At 43.1% G+C, this 21,953-nt stretch overlaps 2 protein-coding genes and 1 pseudogene across 2 annotated transcripts; 2 read left to right on the forward strand and 1 right to left on the reverse strand.

Moving 5' to 3' along the window:
* Positions 1-5,724: 5,724 nt before the first annotated feature.
* Positions 5,725-12,267, reverse strand: LOC119271949 (annotated as a pseudogene).
* Positions 12,268-13,220: 953 nt separating this feature from the next.
* LOC119267158 lies at positions 13,221-15,723 on the forward strand. Its single transcript, XM_037548496.1, has 6 exons — positions 13,221-13,360; positions 13,887-14,174; positions 14,253-14,405; positions 14,500-14,619; positions 15,412-15,506; positions 15,592-15,723. The coding sequence occupies exons 1-5, from the start codon at positions 13,283-13,285 to the stop codon at positions 15,478-15,480; spliced, it is 708 nt and encodes a 235-aa protein (XP_037404393.1). The 5' UTR covers positions 13,221-13,282; the 3' UTR covers positions 15,481-15,506; positions 15,592-15,723.
* On the forward strand, positions 15,480-19,833 carry LOC119271950 (aspartate and glycine-rich protein-like). Its single transcript, XM_037553581.1, has 7 exons — positions 15,480-16,203; positions 16,282-16,355; positions 16,442-16,503; positions 16,593-16,653; positions 16,734-16,810; positions 17,076-17,267; positions 18,923-19,833. Exons 1-6 carry the CDS (start codon positions 15,480-15,482, stop codon positions 17,197-17,199), a joined length of 1,122 nt encoding a protein of 373 aa, XP_037409478.1. The 3' UTR covers positions 17,200-17,267; positions 18,923-19,833.
* Positions 19,834-21,953: the final 2,120 nt, after the last annotated feature.

The raw sequence follows: 21,953 nt of genomic DNA on the forward strand, positions 1-21,953 counted from the left end.
AGGATTCTTGATGGTGATTTTGATCACTTCCTTGCCATCGGGTTGCTTACCAAGCACAACCTGTCTCCCCAAGACCTTGTTGTCCTCCTTGTCTTTCCTGGACTCACCAACAATGACATTAGCTTTATTAGCAGATTCGGCTACCTCCGGACGAATGAGTAGCTTCTTCCCCTTCAAATCCATGGTATTCATTGGAAAAGGCTGTTTATCAACTTGCATCTCAGAAAAGTTCAATCGTCCGTCATTAATGGCCGATTGTATCTGTCGTCGAAAAACATTGCAATCGTTAGTAGCATGAGAAAAAGAATTATGATACTTGCAATAAGCACGCCGTTTTAGCTCTTCAAACGGTGGTAAAGTATGAGATATTCTAATAATCTTGGCCTGCAGCAAAGTATCAAATATTCTATCACACTTAGCAATGTTAAAAGTAAACTTCATCTCTTCATCATGATTCTTATGAATCGGTTTCAGATCATTGCAAGTAAAGGGTTTGGCCTTAGATGGCCAAACAAATTCAGTAGAAAAAACATCACCCTCATCGTCCGAGTGATCACTATCACATTCCACCATATTCATCTTTGGACGATCAGCTTTGTATCTATGCACTTCTTTGAGATCTTTGCTTCGGCTTTCCTGAGCCAAAGCCCTTTGTAAGACTTGATTGATATTTAAGAACTCATAACCTTCTAGCTTTTCTCTAATGGGAGTTCTCAAACCACTCAGCACTAGGTCCGCCAAGTCTCTCTCGGTTATCACCAAACTAAAACACTGGTTCTTCGTTTCTCTGAGTCTCTTGATGTAATCGAAGACCGATTCATCATGCTTCTGTTTAACCGATGTTAGATGTGACAACTTGAGTTCATTGTCGCCGCTATAAAAGTGATCATGAAATTTCTGCTCTAGCTACGACCAAACTCGAATGGAACCATGTGGTAAAGAAGAAAACCATGAAAATGCGGTACCAGTTAATGATAAAGGAAATAAACGCACTTTCAACTCATTTAGTGAGCCTGCTTCACCTAATTGTGCCAAGTATTGACTAACATGCTCCCAGTTTTTGTGCCCTCTCCATTGAACTTAACAAAATCTGGAATCTTATATCCCGGAGGGCACTGGATGGCATCAAAGTACTCGGGGTACGGCTTTTGGTAAATCCGATTCCGAGGTAACTCAACTCCAAAATTTTCTCGAAGCATCTTAGCCATCTCCTCTCTAATATTAGCTAGACCATCATCCATAGTGGACGATGAAGCTTGTGGCAGTGACATAGGAGGAGTAGGGTTACTAGCTGTAGGTAGGAATTGTGGCATGTATGTCGATCCATAATTTGCTAGTGGTCGAGTGGTTGTAGCTGTAGGTAGGGTTTGGTTCGGTGTTGCCACCGAACCTGGCATGCTCATAATAGGATTAATGGGTGTAGCCACAATATGATTTGTTTGTGTAGGATAATAAGCCATCGGCACGGGAGGCGCCGATGAAATAGGTAAAGCCAGATTAGGGTTTTGCACACTAGCAGCTACACCATCATTACCACTAGACGATTGAGATATATTCTTCTGAGCATTAGTATTTTCTATGAAAGTTTGATAGACTAGATTGTTACCATCGGCAATACGACTCTCAATCTCAGCCCACTGCTCAGGAGAAAAGGTAGTACTCACAGAAGGTTTAACCTGCTCGGCTTGAAGAGGAGGGAACTTGATTTCTTCAATCGGAGTGATGTTGCCTTGGCGATCCTTTTTGAATTTTGCAAGGAACTCCTGCAAATCCTTCTCTTCACGTGCCTTCTTGTACTCCTCATAGACTTGGCGATGATCGGCCGATATCTCATCAAGACTAGGCTTAATGATGTTACCGGCGTCTACCTCAGATGGCTTGGGAAGATCGGACATGGTGGATGATGATGATTGATCTTCGTTCCCCAACGGAGTCACCAAAAAGTGTGTTGATACACGAACACGTCACGTGTACCCTCGACGCCGGGGGTGATGCACCGCAGCTCACGTCGAAGGAGACCCGACCAATAGCGCGATACGCAAGATAGTCGGCGGGCGCTTTTGCAGACCCGAAAACCCCTAGGTCGATTCGCTCGCCCCTAGAGCCTCGGGATTCGCGGCTCTCAAACATGAAGAACGGCGAAGAACGAGAGAGAAAATGGTGGAGAGATAAAACGTAAATTGGAAAAGTAGTATATAGATTTGTTCGATTGTGTGTTGTTCAATCGGCCGTCACCCCCAACATATATAAGAGGCGGCTGGACTTCCCGTACAAGTAAAGGATTCATCTAGGCTTTCCTTACACGAAAAATTACATCAATTCACGTCCTAGAGTCCTAGTTCTATTCCAACTCGGATTCAGTCTGAATTTGGCCCAACTTCTGTCCTCCTCCTTGCGCGGGCCGTTGAGCTTGCATATGATCTCCGATCAAGACGGCCCAAATATCAGACTTGTGCGCCTCGATGATACGAACAACTCTCATGTTGATCACTTTTTCAAATAAGACCATCTTGAATACTTCTTGAGGTCATCTTTACCTTCCAGTCGGACTCGGTCCTGCAGTAGACTGGATTATCCGAGTCTCGTAGTGAATTTGCAGGCCATATACTATCTCTGATGATGATGACTCCAAAACCAAAGTTTACCGTCTTGATGATACGCACAACTTCTGTATTGAACACTTCTTCATCCGAAGTCATTTTGATAAACTTTCGGGCACATGTTCAGTTTCACTCGGATTCGAGCTCATCCACTCGGATATTAGAGACTTTCACTCGGACCGTCCGACTGGACTTTTTCACTCGGAAGACAATCTTTCACTCGGATGACTATATTTCCACTCGGATGACTATATTTCCACTCGGAAGGCAATATCTTACTCGATCGGCAAGTTTTCGTTCCGATGGTAATCTTTTCACTCGAAATATTTTCACCTGGAGGACAATTTCACTCGGATGACTATATTTTTACTCGGATAATAATAAGTTCATCCAGTCAGCAAATTTTCACTCCATCAGTAAATTTTCACTCGACCGGTAAGTTTTCACTCGGATGGTAAACTTTTTCACTTGGATTTCCGACTGAAAACACAGCCTGATCCTGTCTTGCCTCCCCAGGTCGCATACTAACTTGGATCGAGACAATTTATATATGAAAATCGATCGGCTTGACGAGACGAAAAACTTTCATGTTGAAGACTTTTAGATCCGAGGTCAGCTTCAATGGCTAATTGCTCACGCATTGTACCAGACACCCATCAACATGTGTCTGATGTCCAGCGTAATATTTTGATTCCTAGCTGGTCCACACCATATTGACTATAACTTTTGCAACGAACTCGAATTGAGATGACTTATATATGAAAATCAATCGCCTCGATGAGACGAAGACCATTTCTTTAGAGTACTCCTTCATCTGAGGTCATATTGAGGGCGTAATCGGCCGAAAAGTACTCAGAACACTAAATTTTGTCACTCGGAGTACAGCTTCAGCCACTGAGATGAGGTCGAATGGCGATAGACTAAACATCAAAATTGTTCCACTCGACGATGTGAAACTTTCTCATGTTGAAAACCCTTCCACTTTGTATCTTGCCAAAATCAGGTGTCAACATAGATCTCGTGGGTTTGACTAGTATTTGTTGACTGCCTCGCCATGTGCCGTCACTATGTTCGGACTAATTATCCTGATGATGTTGCAGCGCATGTGCTCCCCTGAAAAGTGCATGCGTTTAAGGACGCCTTGATGATAGTTTAGCTCCAACCATGTGCCGTTTGTTGATAGTATACGTGCTGGCTTAATAACGCTACAAGGCAACATAGAGCGCCACGTCCAACTCCAATCGATCGATTGCAGTATCTGAGTCGAGTGTGCAGGCGCTAGGGGTTACATATTGACTTAAGTAATTTTTAAGCCGTCTGAGGTACGATGTTGATTAGATGTGTAGTTTCTGTCAGTTAGACGCTGTATAGTGTAGTGTGACGTCTAGGTGTTGGGCGCTACTCAAAAAGTTTAGTTAGGTGAAATTTTTTCGTCAGCAGTTCATTTTATGAATTTTTTTCATCTACGGGTTAAATTTATCGTTTTTGCCAGCATGTCAAGCGGGAGTGTGTTGGCCGTAGCAGGCAGTGAGCAGGCCATGCTGGTCCCGCCTCCATGGAGCATCACGCAGAGGCCGCACACACGCAGGAACACACTAACACGCACACAGACCATATACACACACAATAGAAACAAAAAAACAGACTCTAAAAAAAAATTCCCAGATAACATGTGCGCGCACACACAACACAAAAGAAAAAAACACAACATGCAGGCACTAGCAGTCGGTCCAAATCTTGGTGCTCGCATTTATTTCTGGATTTATTTCAGGATTTCAGCGATGCGCATTCAGTGGAAGGAGATGTTCCCGTCGACGACGAGACGCCTACGATGACTTTGTAAATCTCAAGATGATATGTCGGCTCAGCCTTTCGAAAATACTCATAGGGGTAGGGTGTGCGCGTTCATAAGGTGAGTGTATGCGCGTGTATATGAGCGCTTGTGTCTGTACTGATGTTCAAAAAAAAACCTTATGACCACATGGCAAGGGTGATAAAAATTACAAAGACGAATTATGTCAAAACGTAGCATAGTAGTAGCTTTTATTTTGAGGCGATAGGATAGTAGCTTATGTATACTACTCCTTTCGTCTCAAAATAAATATCCCAAGTTAAGTGTCTCAATCAAAGTTAGTACAAAGTTGAGACATTTATTTTGAGATGGAGGGAGTATAAAAAAGGAATCCTCGATATAATGGATTAAAACGAGGGCGGCCTAGTTGGCTAGCGCGTGAGGTTTATTACCATGTGGCCGAGGTCGAATCCCACTCTTGCACCAATTATTTTCCTAGGTGGGACCCCATAGAGCAGGGAGACTATTTAACCAGTCAATTGAACAAAATACGTAGCTCTACGGTGAGTCAGTGACCGTATAATAACCACAACTCTATTCAATGGCCGTATTAAGCGTATTCTAAAGTCCAGTGACCGTAGTGTGTTTTGACCTCAACTTCAATGACCATAAGTGTATTTGTCTCTAAATATTGTACTTTTGAATAGTTGGCTTTTGCCTTTCTCGATTGTTCGTACAAATATGTCGAATTTTGCACCTCCTGCTTCTTTTCATCACCTATAGATTAATTATTAGGACAGTTAGCTTTTACCATTTTAGGCTGTCCTAACAAGTCTACTTAATATTCCATCTCTTTGCTTGTGTTGGGGACACACATACAAGCTTGGTATTATCTGTGGAGTGACAACAGCTACATACCGCCGCTACCACCATTGCTTCTGCGCAACCTGCTGTCATGTCAACTTTTTGGCGGGCAGTGATATCTCGAATGATGTTACGGGGTCATTTTGCTCGTGAGAATTCTTCTTTGCCGAATTCTGGAATGGAGCTGATAAAAGAATTGAGCAACAATCAACAAATTTGCCTTTCTGCTGCCCAGTGAGGAATTTGTTACTTCGAGTAAGCACTCATCTCATCCACTAATCTTATTTTATCAGTTAAGATGGTTATGGTATAAATATATTCTTTTTGCAAGGAATGGTATAAATATATTCGCGACATAATATAATTTTGAACCGCTCACTAAACTTTTTTAGAAATTCTGATGATCGGTCTTAACTCTTAAAGCAAGTATCACATCTGTGGACAGATTGAGATTGGGTTACAATATTGTAGATTTGTTTGACATGTATTTGTCATGCTTATAGGCAGTTCCCTGTCCTATTCTTTACACAAATTATTCCCGTGTAGCCTTATGGATAGGCCAGTTGCTCCAAGAAATACAGTTTTACTGAATCTCAGGGACAAATAAATAGCATATATGTGCACTGCTAATGACACTGACAAAAAGGTTTTAACTATGTAGAGCAAGTAGAGAGGAGCTGTGGAGCCTCACCGGCAAGACGGCCCTTGTCACCGGTAGAAGGATGGTGCAGCAGCCGGTCTTCAGTGGAGGAGAGAGATCGCCCGCTCCGCACCATGCTGCTCTCGCCCTCTCCTCTTTCTTCTTTCGATACGAGAGGTTTTCTTCCACGCGGGGGAGACGTGGGTCAAAACCCGATGAAATCCCTGCAGTTTGGGGTGGGTTTAAACGAACGAAGCCTCAGGAGGGAGGCCACATTTTCTGCAAGACCAGAAACAAAGCTTCAGAAATATATACTGTAATATCTTGTTGGTCATGTTAAACAAGCGGACAAACATGCAAATCTGTAGTATGGCAGGGTGCTGCTCCATGTAAAACAAACATATAAGCACCACATATTCAGTTCATAGACAAACACACCAGGAAATTCCGTGCAAGTACATTGGATACTGGCAGTCGATGAACAAAGAGAACAAGTAAAAAGTACGATGAAAAGAGGGTCTGAGGTTCAGCTTGTCTTCGCCATTCACCAGCAATGAATTATATACATAAGAACCTCAACATTTTTAATTTTGCATATTTACAAAACTCCTGCTAGAAATACTAAGCAACATACTAACATTTACTATTAGCTGGATTGTAAAAACATACCAAGAAGACAATACATAAATATTAAACAGGACAAGCAGCAGTTACATGCAGTACAGAGGACAGCAAGAAAACTAATCAAGTTCAAAGCACTGTATGGAACATAATCTTAGGAGTCAAAAGAAAGAAAGAAGAACACATATTTTAGAATATGTTCCGCTGACATCAGTGGTCCAGGAACCATATACTGCAGAAGTACTCCACAAGGCTAAGATCTAATAAAAAAGACGAGCACCTTGTACTAGAAGCATTCCCGGCAGTAACGGTACCAGTGTTCTCCTTGAAACTTGGGCGGAGCTTCCTCAGTTTCGCTGGGTCAAACTAAGAGGCATAAAATGCTCATATTACATAGTAGTAGTATCACATAAAAAGGTTATACAGAACAAATGACATACTTTCCTTGTTTTAATTAACTACAAGACAAACTATCAGCAACTTTGCCAATAACAGAGTGTGTACTGCCTAATATTTCTTGAGCCTGGTACATTTTATATTTCACTACAGAATGCATGAAAACACTTGATACAGAATGGAGACAGACATAATTTGTTTTTTACAGAATAATTTGGTTGTTTCAAAAGGATTTACAGATACTGCTGACAAAAAAGCATGGGATAGCCCTATAGTTCATTGTTTCCAGCTTTTGTGTTTGAAAAAAATTACCCTGTCTAGGGCTCTAGGCTCTCGTCTTTTTCAACAAGTACCGGTGGTTTTCCTCTGCCAACAGGAACTTCAACCTGGTAGATAGGACAGAGGGCATTAAGAAAACAAATAAAGGAATGGTTGCTAATATGGCAAAGAGATAGAAAATGACCGGAATGATCTCCCATGCAAAAGCGCCACTATCACGAGCAGCAATTCAGTGTCTCTGTCCCATGTCCACCGCCCATTTCAAGAATTGACTGAATTGTTGCCTCTAGGGCGCCTCCCGCAACAAGGTTTGAAGCAGCCTGACCATAAGTTTCTGCTTCAGTGCTGTACAAATGATGGTAGTAAAGATCATGTCAAATGGGTTAAGAGGAAGTAATATAACTTCTTGAAATAGGAAATGCATTTTATGAGATTACAAATCAAAATAAGATGAAATAAAGAACATAAATCAACTCACGAGACAGCAACAGCAGGAGCTGGGGAGGCGGTGGCAGCTGTACCAGGAGCACTGACAGGTACACTACGTCAGTAAAGGTAAGGATAGGGTTACCTATCTGCCAACAACCACTAGCCATATAGCATAATAATAATAATACAAAATTACAAATCAATGATAGGAAGCTATTATTTACTAACAACCTTTTGAGACTCTCCTGCTGAAGTTAAAAAGGAACTATACCAAGATATTAAAATATCACATCTTCAGTGACTGATAAAAAAGAAAGAAATACAGACTTGTGCATCTCATGGCATGTCATTTAAAATGGCAAAGCGGTATTTTATATACAAAAAATATCTTTAAAGAGACCAAAAAAATCTGAACACAACAGAATACACCTGAAAAAGATCAAATCAGTTTTTTTTAATAAGAGTAAAACTCACATAGGTGATGGCGCAGCCACTGCTTGAGGTGCTGGTGTGGCTGGTGCTTGAGAGGCAGGAGTAGCAGGCACCGTCTGAGTAGGGGGTGCCTGCGTAATAAATGCAGGTCAAAAAGTAGAATCTCACCAATAGAAACACATAAGTGCAAGTCATATATATATATATATATATATATATTGTGAGGAAATGAGAAATTTGACTTAACCAGAAAAAAAAACACAAACAGATGACAAAAATACGTTGAGTCAGGAGCTCATAGTTGTGAACTTCGTAAAATCTGCCATTCTATTTCAACTAATATAGTTGGCTCAGAGCTTAACTATCTCTGCCAATTAAAGAAACAACGAACTTAACCAGTACCATCATAGTTTCAGTGAAAAAATATGGCAAAAGGTACTGTCCGCAAATAACTCCCAAAGAATCATGACAAAGTTTTGGATATATGGAACGGGTGAAAGATTTTTTTGCCCCAAAAGAACATAAAGAGACATTAGTGGTGAGTAACCCATATCAGTCTAATCAAGTTCCAACTCACCTGATTTGAGGGATCCTTGGATTTAGCTGGAGCTGCACTTGATGAGCCCTTATTCTGTGAAAGGTCGAGAGTCAGAAGCAATAATAACAATCATCTATCTTATGATCAGTTAGTAGAAACAGTCCTGAAGCAACTCTAGGCTGTAGCCATACTAAAACGAAGTTTATAAAAAAACTAGGATCAGCAATAGAAACACCTACACCTTTTAAGACAATTCCAATAGACACTGAAGTTCATTACGTTCTGAGAGGTCAAGATCTTGATATCCGAAACAAATACTTCCGATGCACAAGGTATTGTTATGATTTTTTATCATTCTACGCATCGCTATGCTATTCCACAATTTTATGACATATAAACTAGTATCAAGCAGGATGCGTACCTGTCTAAGCATTAATCACAAGAAAGTTGTTTTCAACAACTTTGTTTTCCTCCAACGTAGTCTCATCGTTAAGAACTGACCCTTGGTATATGAGCATTTGTTGATCAACTGGGTACACATTCTGCCCTTGTGAACTCTCAATGAGCTTCTTTACATCAGAAACCCAAATCAATTACAAAGTTACAGCATTCTGATTGCAAAGAATCCAAAGAACCAGGAATTCACATGCTGGTAGAATCTAAAGGTTACGTAACCGCATACCATGTAACCACACTGCAAAGACCCCATAACTTTACACCTACGATTGTTTGGCAAAGACCAACCTATGATTCTACCATGCTGGTAGATTCTAAAGGCTACAGGTAACCACATTACAAAGTTCAAAACAGCAAAATCAGATGGCGACAAATGAATTTGATGAAATAGATCGATTGCAGTTTTTACTTTGTACCATAGTGTAGGAACTCAAATAGAAAGTTCCGGATAAAGGCTGATTATAACATTTTGAGCATAACAGTTGATTATAATATTTTACCAAGAGCCTGCACCCCAAAAGCTATAGCTGTGCTTCTCATTTGTCACTGCAGAGCAAAAAAACTCCACTGTAGGTAGACATTAGGATACTTGCTGGTTATTAAAATGGGAAAGGTAAATCCTCACATACGCGTGGTGATAGGAACTTTACAATGGTGAAACTGCACAGCATGTACACACGAGCTTCAGAACAGTAACCAATGATAGCAGTAACGCGCAACCAGAATTAAAAACAGTAGCTACGTTCTGGAATCTATTCAAGAAAAGAGCAGCCCTCATCATCTACGAAGTACACATTGCACAGCATCTACACATGACTTGGTAAAAGAATTATGCCTCAAATATCATGGAGAAGACAATAGCATAACTTATTTCCATAACTAAAAACAAAGCCCTATCGAAAAATGAACAGAAAGCAATCACATAACCAGACCAAGTGTAGCATCTGTTAATCTTATAGACTTATAAGGACATGAACTTATGCCAGAATTAAACCACAATATTATGAAACCTACACTACTATAGGATCACAATGTTGATCACAGATCCTGCACTCATGATAACAACTATGGCCCGACCACAACCATTAGAGAGATGGTACGGAGTTGATCAGGGCATAAACACATGGGAATGAATCAAGTATGACAAACTACTTGGTAAACACTTATCATCAACATAAACACTTGTTAAAAGATCAAGAATAGTGTATGTTTATCAGTCAAACTACGCTAAAGTAGAAACATATCATGATCACAGCAAGACACGATTCACAGCATGTACAAGCTCTAAAAATAAAATGAAACAAACAAGCACAGCTATACAGGATCAAATTTAACATGCTTAACTAAAGATAACCTCAATGGTAATAAATAACAAGTTTAGAGCATCTGTTCTTATCCAATCATGACAAAATAAAAACACATATAGAGGAAATATACACTCTGAAAGCAAATCCTAGCATGATGACCAAGAACCATACCTTTTGATCTACTATAGCTCATATAGTAGCAGAACCATGCTCAAATAGTTACTATATCAGGCCTCAAGTCATGGGATGGCCACCAATGGTTTCACATAAACAATTGAAGCGAAACCCACCGCCCTCACGGCCACCACCAGCTTCTTCATCTCTCTAATGGTTGTGGTCAGTGTTAACCTGAAAGAGAACTCTGCGTTTAAAATGAAGACTTCAACACGCCAGCACAAAGGGGTCCTGCCAGCCTTGGAGGTCTCCAAGCCGCAGCCAGCTCTCTCCTCGTGCAAAACCTCATGGCCGCGTCGTCACCCGAGCAGGTGAGCACAGAGGCTCCTCTGCCAGCGCGCGTTTGTGGAGAAGGCAGGCTTGGTCTTGACCTCAAGCATCTTCGTCGCGGCCACTCGACAAGCACAAAAGTGCCCCTACCCGCCAGCCGCGCGGGCGCCAATCAACGTCTCGGGCTGCTGCTTCTGCAGGACACAGAGATGGAACATGTTACAAATATGTAGACATCGATTCAAGAAGCAAACCAAGTAAAGTTTTGAACTGGGCATTTTGGGGGCATCCAACATCAAAACTAGTAAAACCGCGTCGCTGGAAACAACAAGCAAAGCACATACTGCATTAAGTTGGCATGGATCACCAAGACTGTAAGCACGCATGTATGCTAGGTTGGCATCAGTCACTGTACCGAGTTATTTGCTAACATGTGGTTAATAAAGAAAAGCAAAGTCAAGAATAGTCCCCATGTAGTTTGCAAAAACCAGATATAAATGCATCCTAGCTTGGCAACAACACACAGAGCACTACACTGACAGGCTAATTCACTACAAGTACACATGTTAATTACATGAAAAGGAAAGGAATTAAACATGCTGCTTGGCAAGTTATAATTAGATTAGATGATAGACTCGGTGAAAATCTAACATTTATAACTCAGTGAAGCAAATAATTTGCGCAGCGGCCTAGCACACCCAGCTTGCATCTTTAAATAAGATTATATATATATTAAAGAGTAAAATGTACTCAAGGCATCATCGTCACCTGAGCAGAACCAAACAATCCTATAGATTAAAGAATGAATTATATGTAGGTTTGTCAAACTTAACAGGTTGCTAATTGCGGAAACAAGATTCCTGGTATACAGATGTTATGATTCTTTTGTTGGTTATAATGCGACAGTATACTGATTGCTGCTGGCTTTCTTTACCTCGTGCATTTGTTCAGCCAACTATTTTTTGCTGGACAAGGAAGGCAGTGTTCATATTTCCATCCACAAGCAGCAGTGGTAACTGATGTGGTTCAGAAGTTGAGGTAGGCCTCACGCCAAAGGCGTGGACTTGCTGGTGATGTTCAATCAGTGCGCACACCACCCTTTGTGCTCCTGCGAGAGGGAGGAAACCCCATCAGGGAAAGGGGAGATGAGCGAATCAAATCGAACAGAGAGGAGCAGAGGGGTGAGAGAGGGGAAGGAGACCTTGAGGTCCATGGCGTGAGGGTCGGAGAGCAAGGAGCAGCGGAGCCGCACCCAGCTTTGTGTTAACCTAGAAGACAGATGTGTTTGAAACTGCAGAGTTGAACAAATCCACTAAAGAAACATCAGAGCGACGATGTGGAATGCTGTCGTCGAAGTACAGGAAGAACCGGAAGTCGCCGTTGTTGGTGTTGACGCTGGTGGTCTTTGCCTGCCCGCATAGACGGCCGGGGAGCAGCCAGCACAAAGGGTTGGATTGGAGGTCTCCCATTGTGCTCCTTATTTTGGCATAAGTTCTGTCTAATGGGTACTGACAGGTGTGAGCCACTGAAACATGGGGGTGGCTTCTCACCTTTAAAACAACACTATCATTATATAGACCCCCATCCAGAAGCAGAGCATGTTGAAATACATCAAATGCATAAAATAACTACTTAATAGTGGCTTATGGATTGGCAACTGGGGAAAATATATGGTAACACATCCCCTCTGGTTTCACGCTTCCCATTCAATATTACCTCGATCATGCACAAACATGCACCAAGCATGACCCATTTGATATTACCTCGATTTCTAATGCTGATTATTTTCAAAGAAAGACAGAACAAAATGGTAGTCATCTAACTGAGAAGCTGTCCCAACTATTCTGCTATGTTCCTGGTACAAACCAGTCCAAATTATTTCCTAATGGAGAATCACTGAAATTAAATGATGGCAGATCAAACAGCTCTACCATCCATCAATCTGACTATTTTCGTGGCATTTAACGGGAGGCGCCAGCGGCGCAGATGGCAAGCAGTGGCAGTCAGGCTGTGGCGGCGGCGTGGCGGCTGGGAAGAGAAACCCTACGCCTCTCATCGATTGGGACCCTTACGCGGAACCGAGCAACCAACACAGCACGCCACGCAGGGGCCAAATTGCGAAATACCACGAATGCCCTCGGCGGCAATGAAAATCACAGGCGGTGCCACGCGTCGCAGAAGAAGGCAACCGGGCACCTTCGCAACCACAGTGACTGACAGCCGTGGCCCACAAGTTGTGGGGCCCAGTAGTCAGTGAGAAGGGAGCAAAATCCCAAGGTGGATGCGGGACTAGGATGTCCCGAGCTGGTTTCGTTTCCTATTTTTGTTTTTTTATTTTGAAATCAGCTGGGGGGCTGGGTTTATGGTTTATGCAAGAGAGACCGGTGCCTACTCGGGGCTCATTTGTGTTTGGCCTCGCGGCTCTCGCCTCCCAGGCGGCAGGCGCTCCATATTTCCCACCCTTCTGACCCCGCCGCCGCGGCCATGGAGATCACGCTTCCGCTTCTGCGGTTGTTCTGGTCTGGAGACCAGCCGCATGACCCGTCGCATCACCAGCACCCGGTACCGTCTCTCGATAACCCCGTCCTTGTTCTCGACCGCGATTTGGCCTTTCTCCCTGAATTTCGTGACGAGGTTAGAGCGCATTGGGGGTGGGGTGCGGGTGGGGGTGGGGTGCGAGGATCGTTTGGGCTATGCATGAGGGGCGGGTTGGGGTTGGGGTTGGGGTTGGACGGGGACTAAATTTCCACTAGTTTTTCTCGGTTTGGGGGATTAACCTACAATGTGTATGCACTGCCTAGGATTGGGGAATTCGTGAGAAATTGCTGTGTGAATTTGTTTGGATCCCGTTATGCACACGACCTATATAAAATTATCAAGGTAACCTGATTAATTAGGGATTAGGTAGCTGGTATTTATGCAGGATAAGGTTGTAGCTCACCTTTGAGGTGATCAGTACCAATTGCTTTGTATTTTCCAATTTGTAGTATTATTATGATTGCTTCATCTGTTGGTGTTCCATTGCTAGCCAACATACCATACCTTGTATGTATGTATTATGTCCATATTAATTTCTCAATCGAATCAGGTCCTGGAGAACGCTGTACTTTCAGCAGCAGCTGGAGGATCTGTGATCCTTCTATTTTTGCCTCTCGTTGTCTGGTTTTGTACCAAATCTATGGAGAGAACTCTCAGGGTGGTGAGTACATCTTCCATGTGGGCTGCAGTTCTCAACAGTATGGTCTGGGTCTTCTTTACCATGGTCGTGATGGATAAGGAGGACTGCATGGAGCTTGTGCTCGCATATCCGATCGTCCTAGCTTCCAACTTCATATACCTGATGATCGTCTATGGATTTATCAACAGCTTTAAAATGGTATATACCTATGCAACTTTGTTTGAGTTTACACACATTTTGCACCTAATTTTCCTGACATGTTTTTTATTGATGAAGGCAGCACTGAGTAGCCTTGTCACTTTATCACTGGGTTATGTTTTCTATGCGATACGATTTCATCCTGATATTCCTGAGAGCTGGGAGATGCTTGGCTTGCTTGCGCTATGTTCCCTGGGATGGTCACATGCATGTTTAATCTGTGACATTCGTGTACGTATATTTGTATATTTCTGATCTAGTTACATTGCAGCAACTACACAGCAGGAGTAACTTAACGACAGTTCTCTTCGTTTCCTTTTTTCAGCTCATAGCAGGACTGCTCCATTATGTGATTTATTGTATAAATGTTGTCCTCAGCACCGCCTTAAATGGAGCGACCTTTTATGTCATTGCCAAAAACCACCCAGATCAGCAATTTGTTGTAGTAAGTAGCTCCCTGTTTAATTCATGCCGTTCTCGCTTATCTCGTGTTTTTATCATTCTGACTTCTTTTTTCCGAATTCTTGACCATGAATAAATTTGGGTCGCTGGTACATAAACATTGTGTTCTGTTGTTATTAGTTGTCCTGTATCTAATGCAAATATCATCTAACTGAATCTGTCATCTACCTATTAAGGCATGAACAATCTGTCATCTACCCATCTAAGACATAAACATTGTGTTCTGTTCTTATTAGTTGTCCTGTATGTAATGCTAATATCATCTGTACATAAACGTAGAAGTAATTTAACTATTATCATTTTGCTCCATAAAAATAAAGGTGTAAACCTTTCTTTCATAACGTAGTGTGTACTGCTACTGCTATCGAACTGCAGAAAGTATTTCTCTATTTTTCGGTTGAGATACATTTGACATTTCGGTTGAGATACAGTTTTTTGTTTGCACTTTCCTCACACATTTAGACAATTGGAAGAGTAATTGCCTTGCCTTTTGCATTTTGTGTGTAATTTTGAGATACGTATTTTTATTTTAGCCTTAACTTGATTGGTTGGACATTACTATTCTTCTGCATTTTGCTCAAAGTTCTAAGAGTAGTAGCCCGAAGTTGATGCGTAATGCAAATCAAGATGCACCCTTGCTGCTGATGAATTATCATCAACTTTCTAGTCTTAAATTGTTCAATCTTCACCATTCTGTTATATTGCTTTAGTAATATGGCAGATTTGCATTTAAGACTAGATGAGATAAAATTTGAAAGAATCTTATTTCCTGCAGTATTCGTCACTGATGGGGTTTGTGCTCGGCTTCGTGGAAGTCATGATTCTGATAAAAAAAACTTGTTGATGACAACTTCTTTCGAGCTCCCAACGGTAATAATCTCTTTGCCAACTTCACATTTCTCAAATTGTTTGAGAGTTGATACTAGTGGTGATGTGATCTATTGTCATTATTTAGATCATGCTCCTGGGAATGGCAACAATGGTGGCGACAATGCCAATGGCAATAATCTGCAAGGAGCTGGTGGCGACAATGCCAATGTCAACAATCCGCAAGGTGCTGGTGGCAACAATGCCAATGTCAACAACCCAGAAGGGGCTGAGGATGATGATGATGATGCCAATGGCAACAATCCTCAAGGTGCTGGTGGCAACAATGCCAATGTCAACAATCTACAAGGAGCTGGTGGCGACAATGCCAATGTCAACAATCCGCAAGGTGCTGGTGGCAACAATGCCAATGTCAACAACCCACAAGGAGCTGATGATGATGATGATGCCAATGGCAACAATCCTCAAGGTGCTGGTGGCAACAATGCCAATGTCAACAATCCACACGGAGCTGAAGATGATGATGATGATGATAGTGATGATGATGAGGATGATGATGATAACGATAAGGATGATGGTGATGACAATGATGATGATGATGATGAGGATGATGCCAATCCACAAGGAGTTCATGGCAACAATCTGCAGGAAGATGATGATCTACACGGAGATGATGTTGCTGATGACACTGTGAACAGGGGAGAAGCTGATGGTGAGGGACAGCCACCACCTGGAGAGAGTAAGGGCTTTCCTGTTCCTTTGGATTAAAGTTTTTTTTTCTGCTCTATAGTTTTATGACCTGAAGTTGTTCTTGAAGTTTGGATTGGTATTCCCGAAGGGGTGAAAGTTGAGAATGATACAGATGATGACTTCGAAGATTCTGGAAATTTTGTGAGTGTTGAAAGCTTCATTTAACATATTGAACTCTTCTAATTGGTCCATGAGTTTAAAACGCTGATTTCTTTTGCTCCTTTAAGGATGCTACTGACACAGATACCTTTTACGACGCTGTTGGAGATGACCTGATGAAAGATAACATGTACGATCTGGGTATTATATTGCTGTCATATTTTATATTGCTTTCATATTTGGCAGATGATTCTGACCTTATCTTTGCCACATCCTCAGGCCAAAACTTGTTACTCCTGAACACAAAGTTCCTCAAACTGTATCCTTCACCCCAAGATCTGTAAGTGTACCACCAGTCATTTTATATACCACTATGCATGATTAACATGCTGATCCCCTTTTTTTTTTCCTTTTATTAAGAAGAAGCCCTCAGAGCGAAGCTCATCTCACAGGTCCAATGGAGAAGTAAAGAAGTCAAATGATCGAACTAAAAAAGGGTACATGTCTTTTTGTCTCATTTTGTTTTTTAAATGGGCTCTTTATTCCATAGGGTACATATTTGTCATCCGTTGACGGCAATTTGACTGAACTGAAAGGGTCACACTTTAGACTAACATGTCATTCCATAGGGTTCTCTTCATTAGGATTACTGTGTGCACCCATGTGGACTTCTCATTGCTTGTTTGTTTGTAGAACATATGCTGTACACATTATATTGCCATATTACTGACAAATCTAAACGTGGCCTTTTCTTTGCTGTAGAATCAACCTAGCTGACAAAAAACCAATGAGGAATGCGCCAGCAATTGTAGCTCCTGGTGGTAGCTGGTGCCTGCCTCGTACACAGCGCAAGCGTCAGGTCGAAGATGGTGTTCAAACCCACTAAATATCTGAGCCCCCCACCCTGTCCACATGCACAGTTGCGGATGACAGACGACACTTGGTCTGACGGATGTGAGTCACTTGCTTCTACTCATGCATGGCTAGATGCGTAGCATCATCCAACAATCGTGCAGACAATGTTGTCCATGAAGTTTTCGGTTAGGCTCGATATAGACGCTCCCTTGTTTTTTTTTTCCGTTGTCGGAGTGGTGACCTGACACAAACTACTGGGCCAGAGAACCAGCCCAACTACCAACCTTGCTAAGAAAATAATGAAAAGGAGAAGCCACAATCGAAGACGGGGCAGTCAATATATATCCCAGACCCCCTACAAAAAAAAAATCCCAGACTTCTGCCTGTTAAAAAGCCTTCCGGTCCAATCCCGTCGCAACTCGCTCCATATCCTCACCGCATAGCCGCCGCCTCCGCCGCCCTCTGATCTCCCCCTTCTCTCGTCGACGCGGCGAGTCTGCTTTGCGCCCATCCGAGGCGGAGGCCAACAGATCAAGGTATGCTCCCCCTCCCTACCCTCTTCTAGCAGATGTACGCTCGCATCTCTTCGTTCATTCTCCTTCCCTGTGCAACTCGCCGATATGATGGCGCTCAGGTCGCGTCGACTCGGCGATAGGTGTCGATTCGGCAAAAAAAGGTGTCTTTTTCTCGCCTATCGCTCTATACGAACGGTAGTGATACTCTAGTCGCCGGAGAGGGTAGCTGCTGTTTAGGTTAGGGTTCTGGTATGGAGCACAGGCGGGCTTAGGGATTTTTTTGGATCGCAGGATGTAGAAACGTGTGAATACGATAAACACGGGAATTTCACGGATTTGCTAGTGCAAAACAGAGGATTGCTGGTCACAGGAAAACTGCAAGATGATTGGAAAACAAAGGCTCTGTTCTTATTCCTAAAAAGAGGTTGGAGTGTTTGGTCAAATTCCTGTGGAATTGAGGCATAGGAATCCAATCCATATGAATTTAGATAGCACCTGCCCTTTGAAGCAGAGTTAAACCATAGGGAAAAGTAAAGGATTGGAATCCCACAGAAATCCTATGAAATTCCTACAATCGCGCAGGGGTGAGCTGTAGACGTTTTAGTTGGGTGGAGGCCGCCGGGGAGGTGGGTATGTTGTTGAAGTATATGAAGGGGCTAACTCACCTAATAATTAAGAAATGCATATGGCTGAGTCTGCTGCTGCCGTGGCTGATGCTCTGGCCACTCTGACAATGTAAGCTGCCGTGGTCTGTTGTATGTACCTGATTTCGTTCCGTCTAGTTTAGTTCAGATCATGACTGACCCTCCCACATTAAAAGCTTACTTTGGTTATATTCATGGTTGATATGTTCAGAATGGTACTGGTTTCAGGCTTTTCATGAAAACCACTTGAACTGAGAACAAGTTGCAATCTATTGGATCACACAGTTTTGGGCTTAATCTGATACTCTGCGGGAACCATGTGGTCCATACTGTGTTGACGAGGGCTAAGCTAATGCTATCTGATACACTATAGCTGGCTTCATTTTAATAGGACCAGCTATTTCTCTTATATTTTGTGGTTGGGCGTGAACCTGCAGAGAATTTGTAGAATTATGTATACTCAGTCCTAGTATTATTGTTTGGTGATGGATCGCTCCTTTTAGAGAAGTGTAGAGATAATTTACAGTTTTTGCATCAATAAGATTCCATGTATATACAATATTTCTATATGTCAGAACTATGTTTTTTTTTTCAGGATACACTACAGCATACTTTGAAGAGTTGTCCTGTGCCAAATCAAGAAAGAAGGCACCTTTTGCCTGGAATCATGGCACCATCAGCATCCACTGGTCAGAAAGTCAACCTGAAGGGGTACAAGACCCTACCCCATGCTATTCAGCTGGTAACGATGATGTCGGGGACGTCTTCAGCTTCAACATTGACGATTGGGGACCAGAACAAGAAGTTCAAGGTGAGCCGTGCTTTGACGTGGATGGTGGTTATCTGCATACCGGCTACTTTCATTGCCATCACAGCAGGTTCGGCCTACAGGATGTATAACAAACCCATCTGGGCCGCCGGCTTCCCATCGAGGCTGCCAGTTGTCTTGATGTTGGGAGCTTACCTGGCAGTGGTGAACCTGGCGCTGGGGTACTTGACCCTCTACTTGCCACAGGCACCCTTCGCTGTGTGGAAAGCTCTGGATGATGTTGGTCTCAGGTTGATTGGCCTTGCCGTTATCTTAATCTCTGGCCCTGTTTTGTTGTCTGCCCAGGCGTGGCTGCACATCATCTGGGCTTGCCTTCTTGGCGTCCTCATTGCTGCCATCCTTGCCTTCTGTGTCTGTCTTGCTCGGACGTACAGCAAGTAGCCTCTTGCTACCATGGCTTAGATGCCGCCTTTTAGGCCCGTACGTGCAGTACGGGCCTGTCCTCGTAAACTAGCTAGCGGCTTAGATGCCGCCTTAGACCCGTACGGGCAGTAGCGGCTTAGATGCCTTCTTAGACCCGTATATGGGGCAGTACGGGTCTGTCTTTGTGAACTATACTAGCTGTCGTTTGCTAGTAGGATAATAATGTCGTCTCTTCAAGGTGAAGTCACTCTGTAAACAGTCTGCTGCTCGTGTGTTATTAATTATTATTATTATTGTCTTTTTTGTTACCTTTAGCAAAAAAAACTGTGTGCAATTGTGACTCTGTTTAAAAGTAAAGACTTTTTGCCAGTTTAGGTTACATTTAGAATTTTGAAACAGAGGGCCCAGTGCCATTATGACAAAACGTCCGCTGTCGTGTTCATTTGTCATAGTGGGAAGTAGTCTATACTAAGCGTCAGCGCGCTTCGCTACGCCGCTCCGCGAGGGTCCAACATTGCATGTTCTTTTTTTGAACATTTTGAGGCCTTTTTTATTACTGTATATGATTAGTTCCAAGTTACAGCTGGAACGAAGCTGTTGACACACGAACACGTCACGTGTACCCTCGACGCCGGGGGTGATGCACCGCAGCTCACGTCGAAGGAGACCCGACCGACAGCGCGATACGCAAGATAGTCGACGAGCGCTTTTTGCAGACCCGAAAACCCCACACCCCCGGGAGGGACCCCGTCAGGGAGTGCGGCGGCTATGGGCTGCCCTAGGTCGATTCGCTCGTCCCTAGAGCCTCGGGATTCGCAGCTCTCAAACACGAAGAACAGCGAAGAACGAGATAGAAAAACGGTGGAGAGATAAACATATATGAAAAAGTAGTATATTGATTTGTTCGATTGTGTGTTGTTCAATCGGCCGTCGCCCCCAACATATATAAGAGGCGGCTGGACTTCTCGTACAAGCAAAGGATTTATCTAGGCTTTCCTTACAAGAAAATTACATCAATTCACGTCCTAGAATCCTAGTTCTGGTCCCACTCGGATTCAGCCCGAATCTGGTCCAATCTTCTGTCTTGCTCCTTGCATGGGCTGTGGAATCTGCATATGACTTCCGATGGAGACGGTTCAAATATAAATTATGTGTGCTTCGACGAGGCCAACAATCCGTATGTTGATCACTTTTCCAAATAAGGCCATCTTGAATACTCCACGGGGTCATCTCTAATTTCGAGTCGGACTTGTTCATGTAGCTGACTGGACCGTCCGACTCTTGCAGCGTCTCTGCAGGTTGTATACTACGTCGGATGATGATGACTCCAAAAGCAAAGTTGACCGTTTCGACGTTACGAACAACTCCCGTGTTGAACACTTCTTCATCCGAAGCCATCTAGATAAGTATTTGAGCCCATCTTCAGCATCTGGTCGGATTGGCCTCGACAGTTTCTACTGTTCACGGCAGCAAACTTTCCCGGCAAGGTTACTGTTCACGGCGGCAAGCTTTCCCCGGCAGGTTACTGTTCACGGCGGCAAGCTCTCCCCCGGCAAGGTTACTGTTCACAGCGGCAAGCTTTCCCCGGCAAGGTTACTGTTCACGGCGGCAAGCTTTCCCGGCAAGGTTACTGCTCACGGCGGCAAGCTTTCCCCGGCAAGGTTACTGTTCACGGCGACAAGCTTTCCCCCGGCAAGGTTACTGTTCACGGCGGCAAGCTTTCCCCGGCAAGGTTTTTGAGGCAGCAAACGGCCTCGGATGAAAATGTGTCCAAAAGCAAAGTTGACCGTTTTGACGAGACGAAAAACTTTCGTGTTGAACATTTTTCGACTCGAGGCCATCTGGGCCAAAACACTCACGCATTACATCAGACACTTGCCAAGACATGTCTGGTCTTTCGCGTCATATTTCGCCTCTTGACAGGGCTGCATCCAGATAGCTCTAACTTTTGCATACGAACTCGGATTTAGATGATTTTTATATCAAAATCGACCGATTCGACGAGACAAAGACAATGCATGTAGAGCATTCCTTCATCCGAGATTGTCCTGGAGGCGTACTTGACCAAAAAGCACTCAGAACACCTAAACATGACAATCTAAGTGTAGTTTTGGTCTTTGATATGATGCCGAATGATTATGGTCCAAACATCAAAGTTGTTCCACTCGGCAATGTGAAATTTCTCATTTAGAATATTTTGTCATTTGAGGCCATCTCCATTGCATTCTGCATTGTGCCAAAATCAGGTGTCAACACAGGCCCTCCTGTTTTTCGGCAAAGCTTGCATGCCGAAAAATAATTTGCACCATGTTTGTTCTAAGGACGATGTCAATACTCCATCGGCCATCTATTCTTCTCAGAGCGATAATTATGTATCGGCCATGTTTGTGCTAAGGGCGATAATCGTATATCGGCCATTGCCTACTTAGGCTTC

This window comes from Triticum dicoccoides, chromosome 3A (assembly GCF_002162155.2).
Source record: "Triticum dicoccoides isolate Atlit2015 ecotype Zavitan chromosome 3A, WEW_v2.0, whole genome shotgun sequence".
Classification (NCBI taxonomy): Eukaryota; Viridiplantae; Streptophyta; class Magnoliopsida; order Poales; family Poaceae; genus Triticum; species Triticum dicoccoides.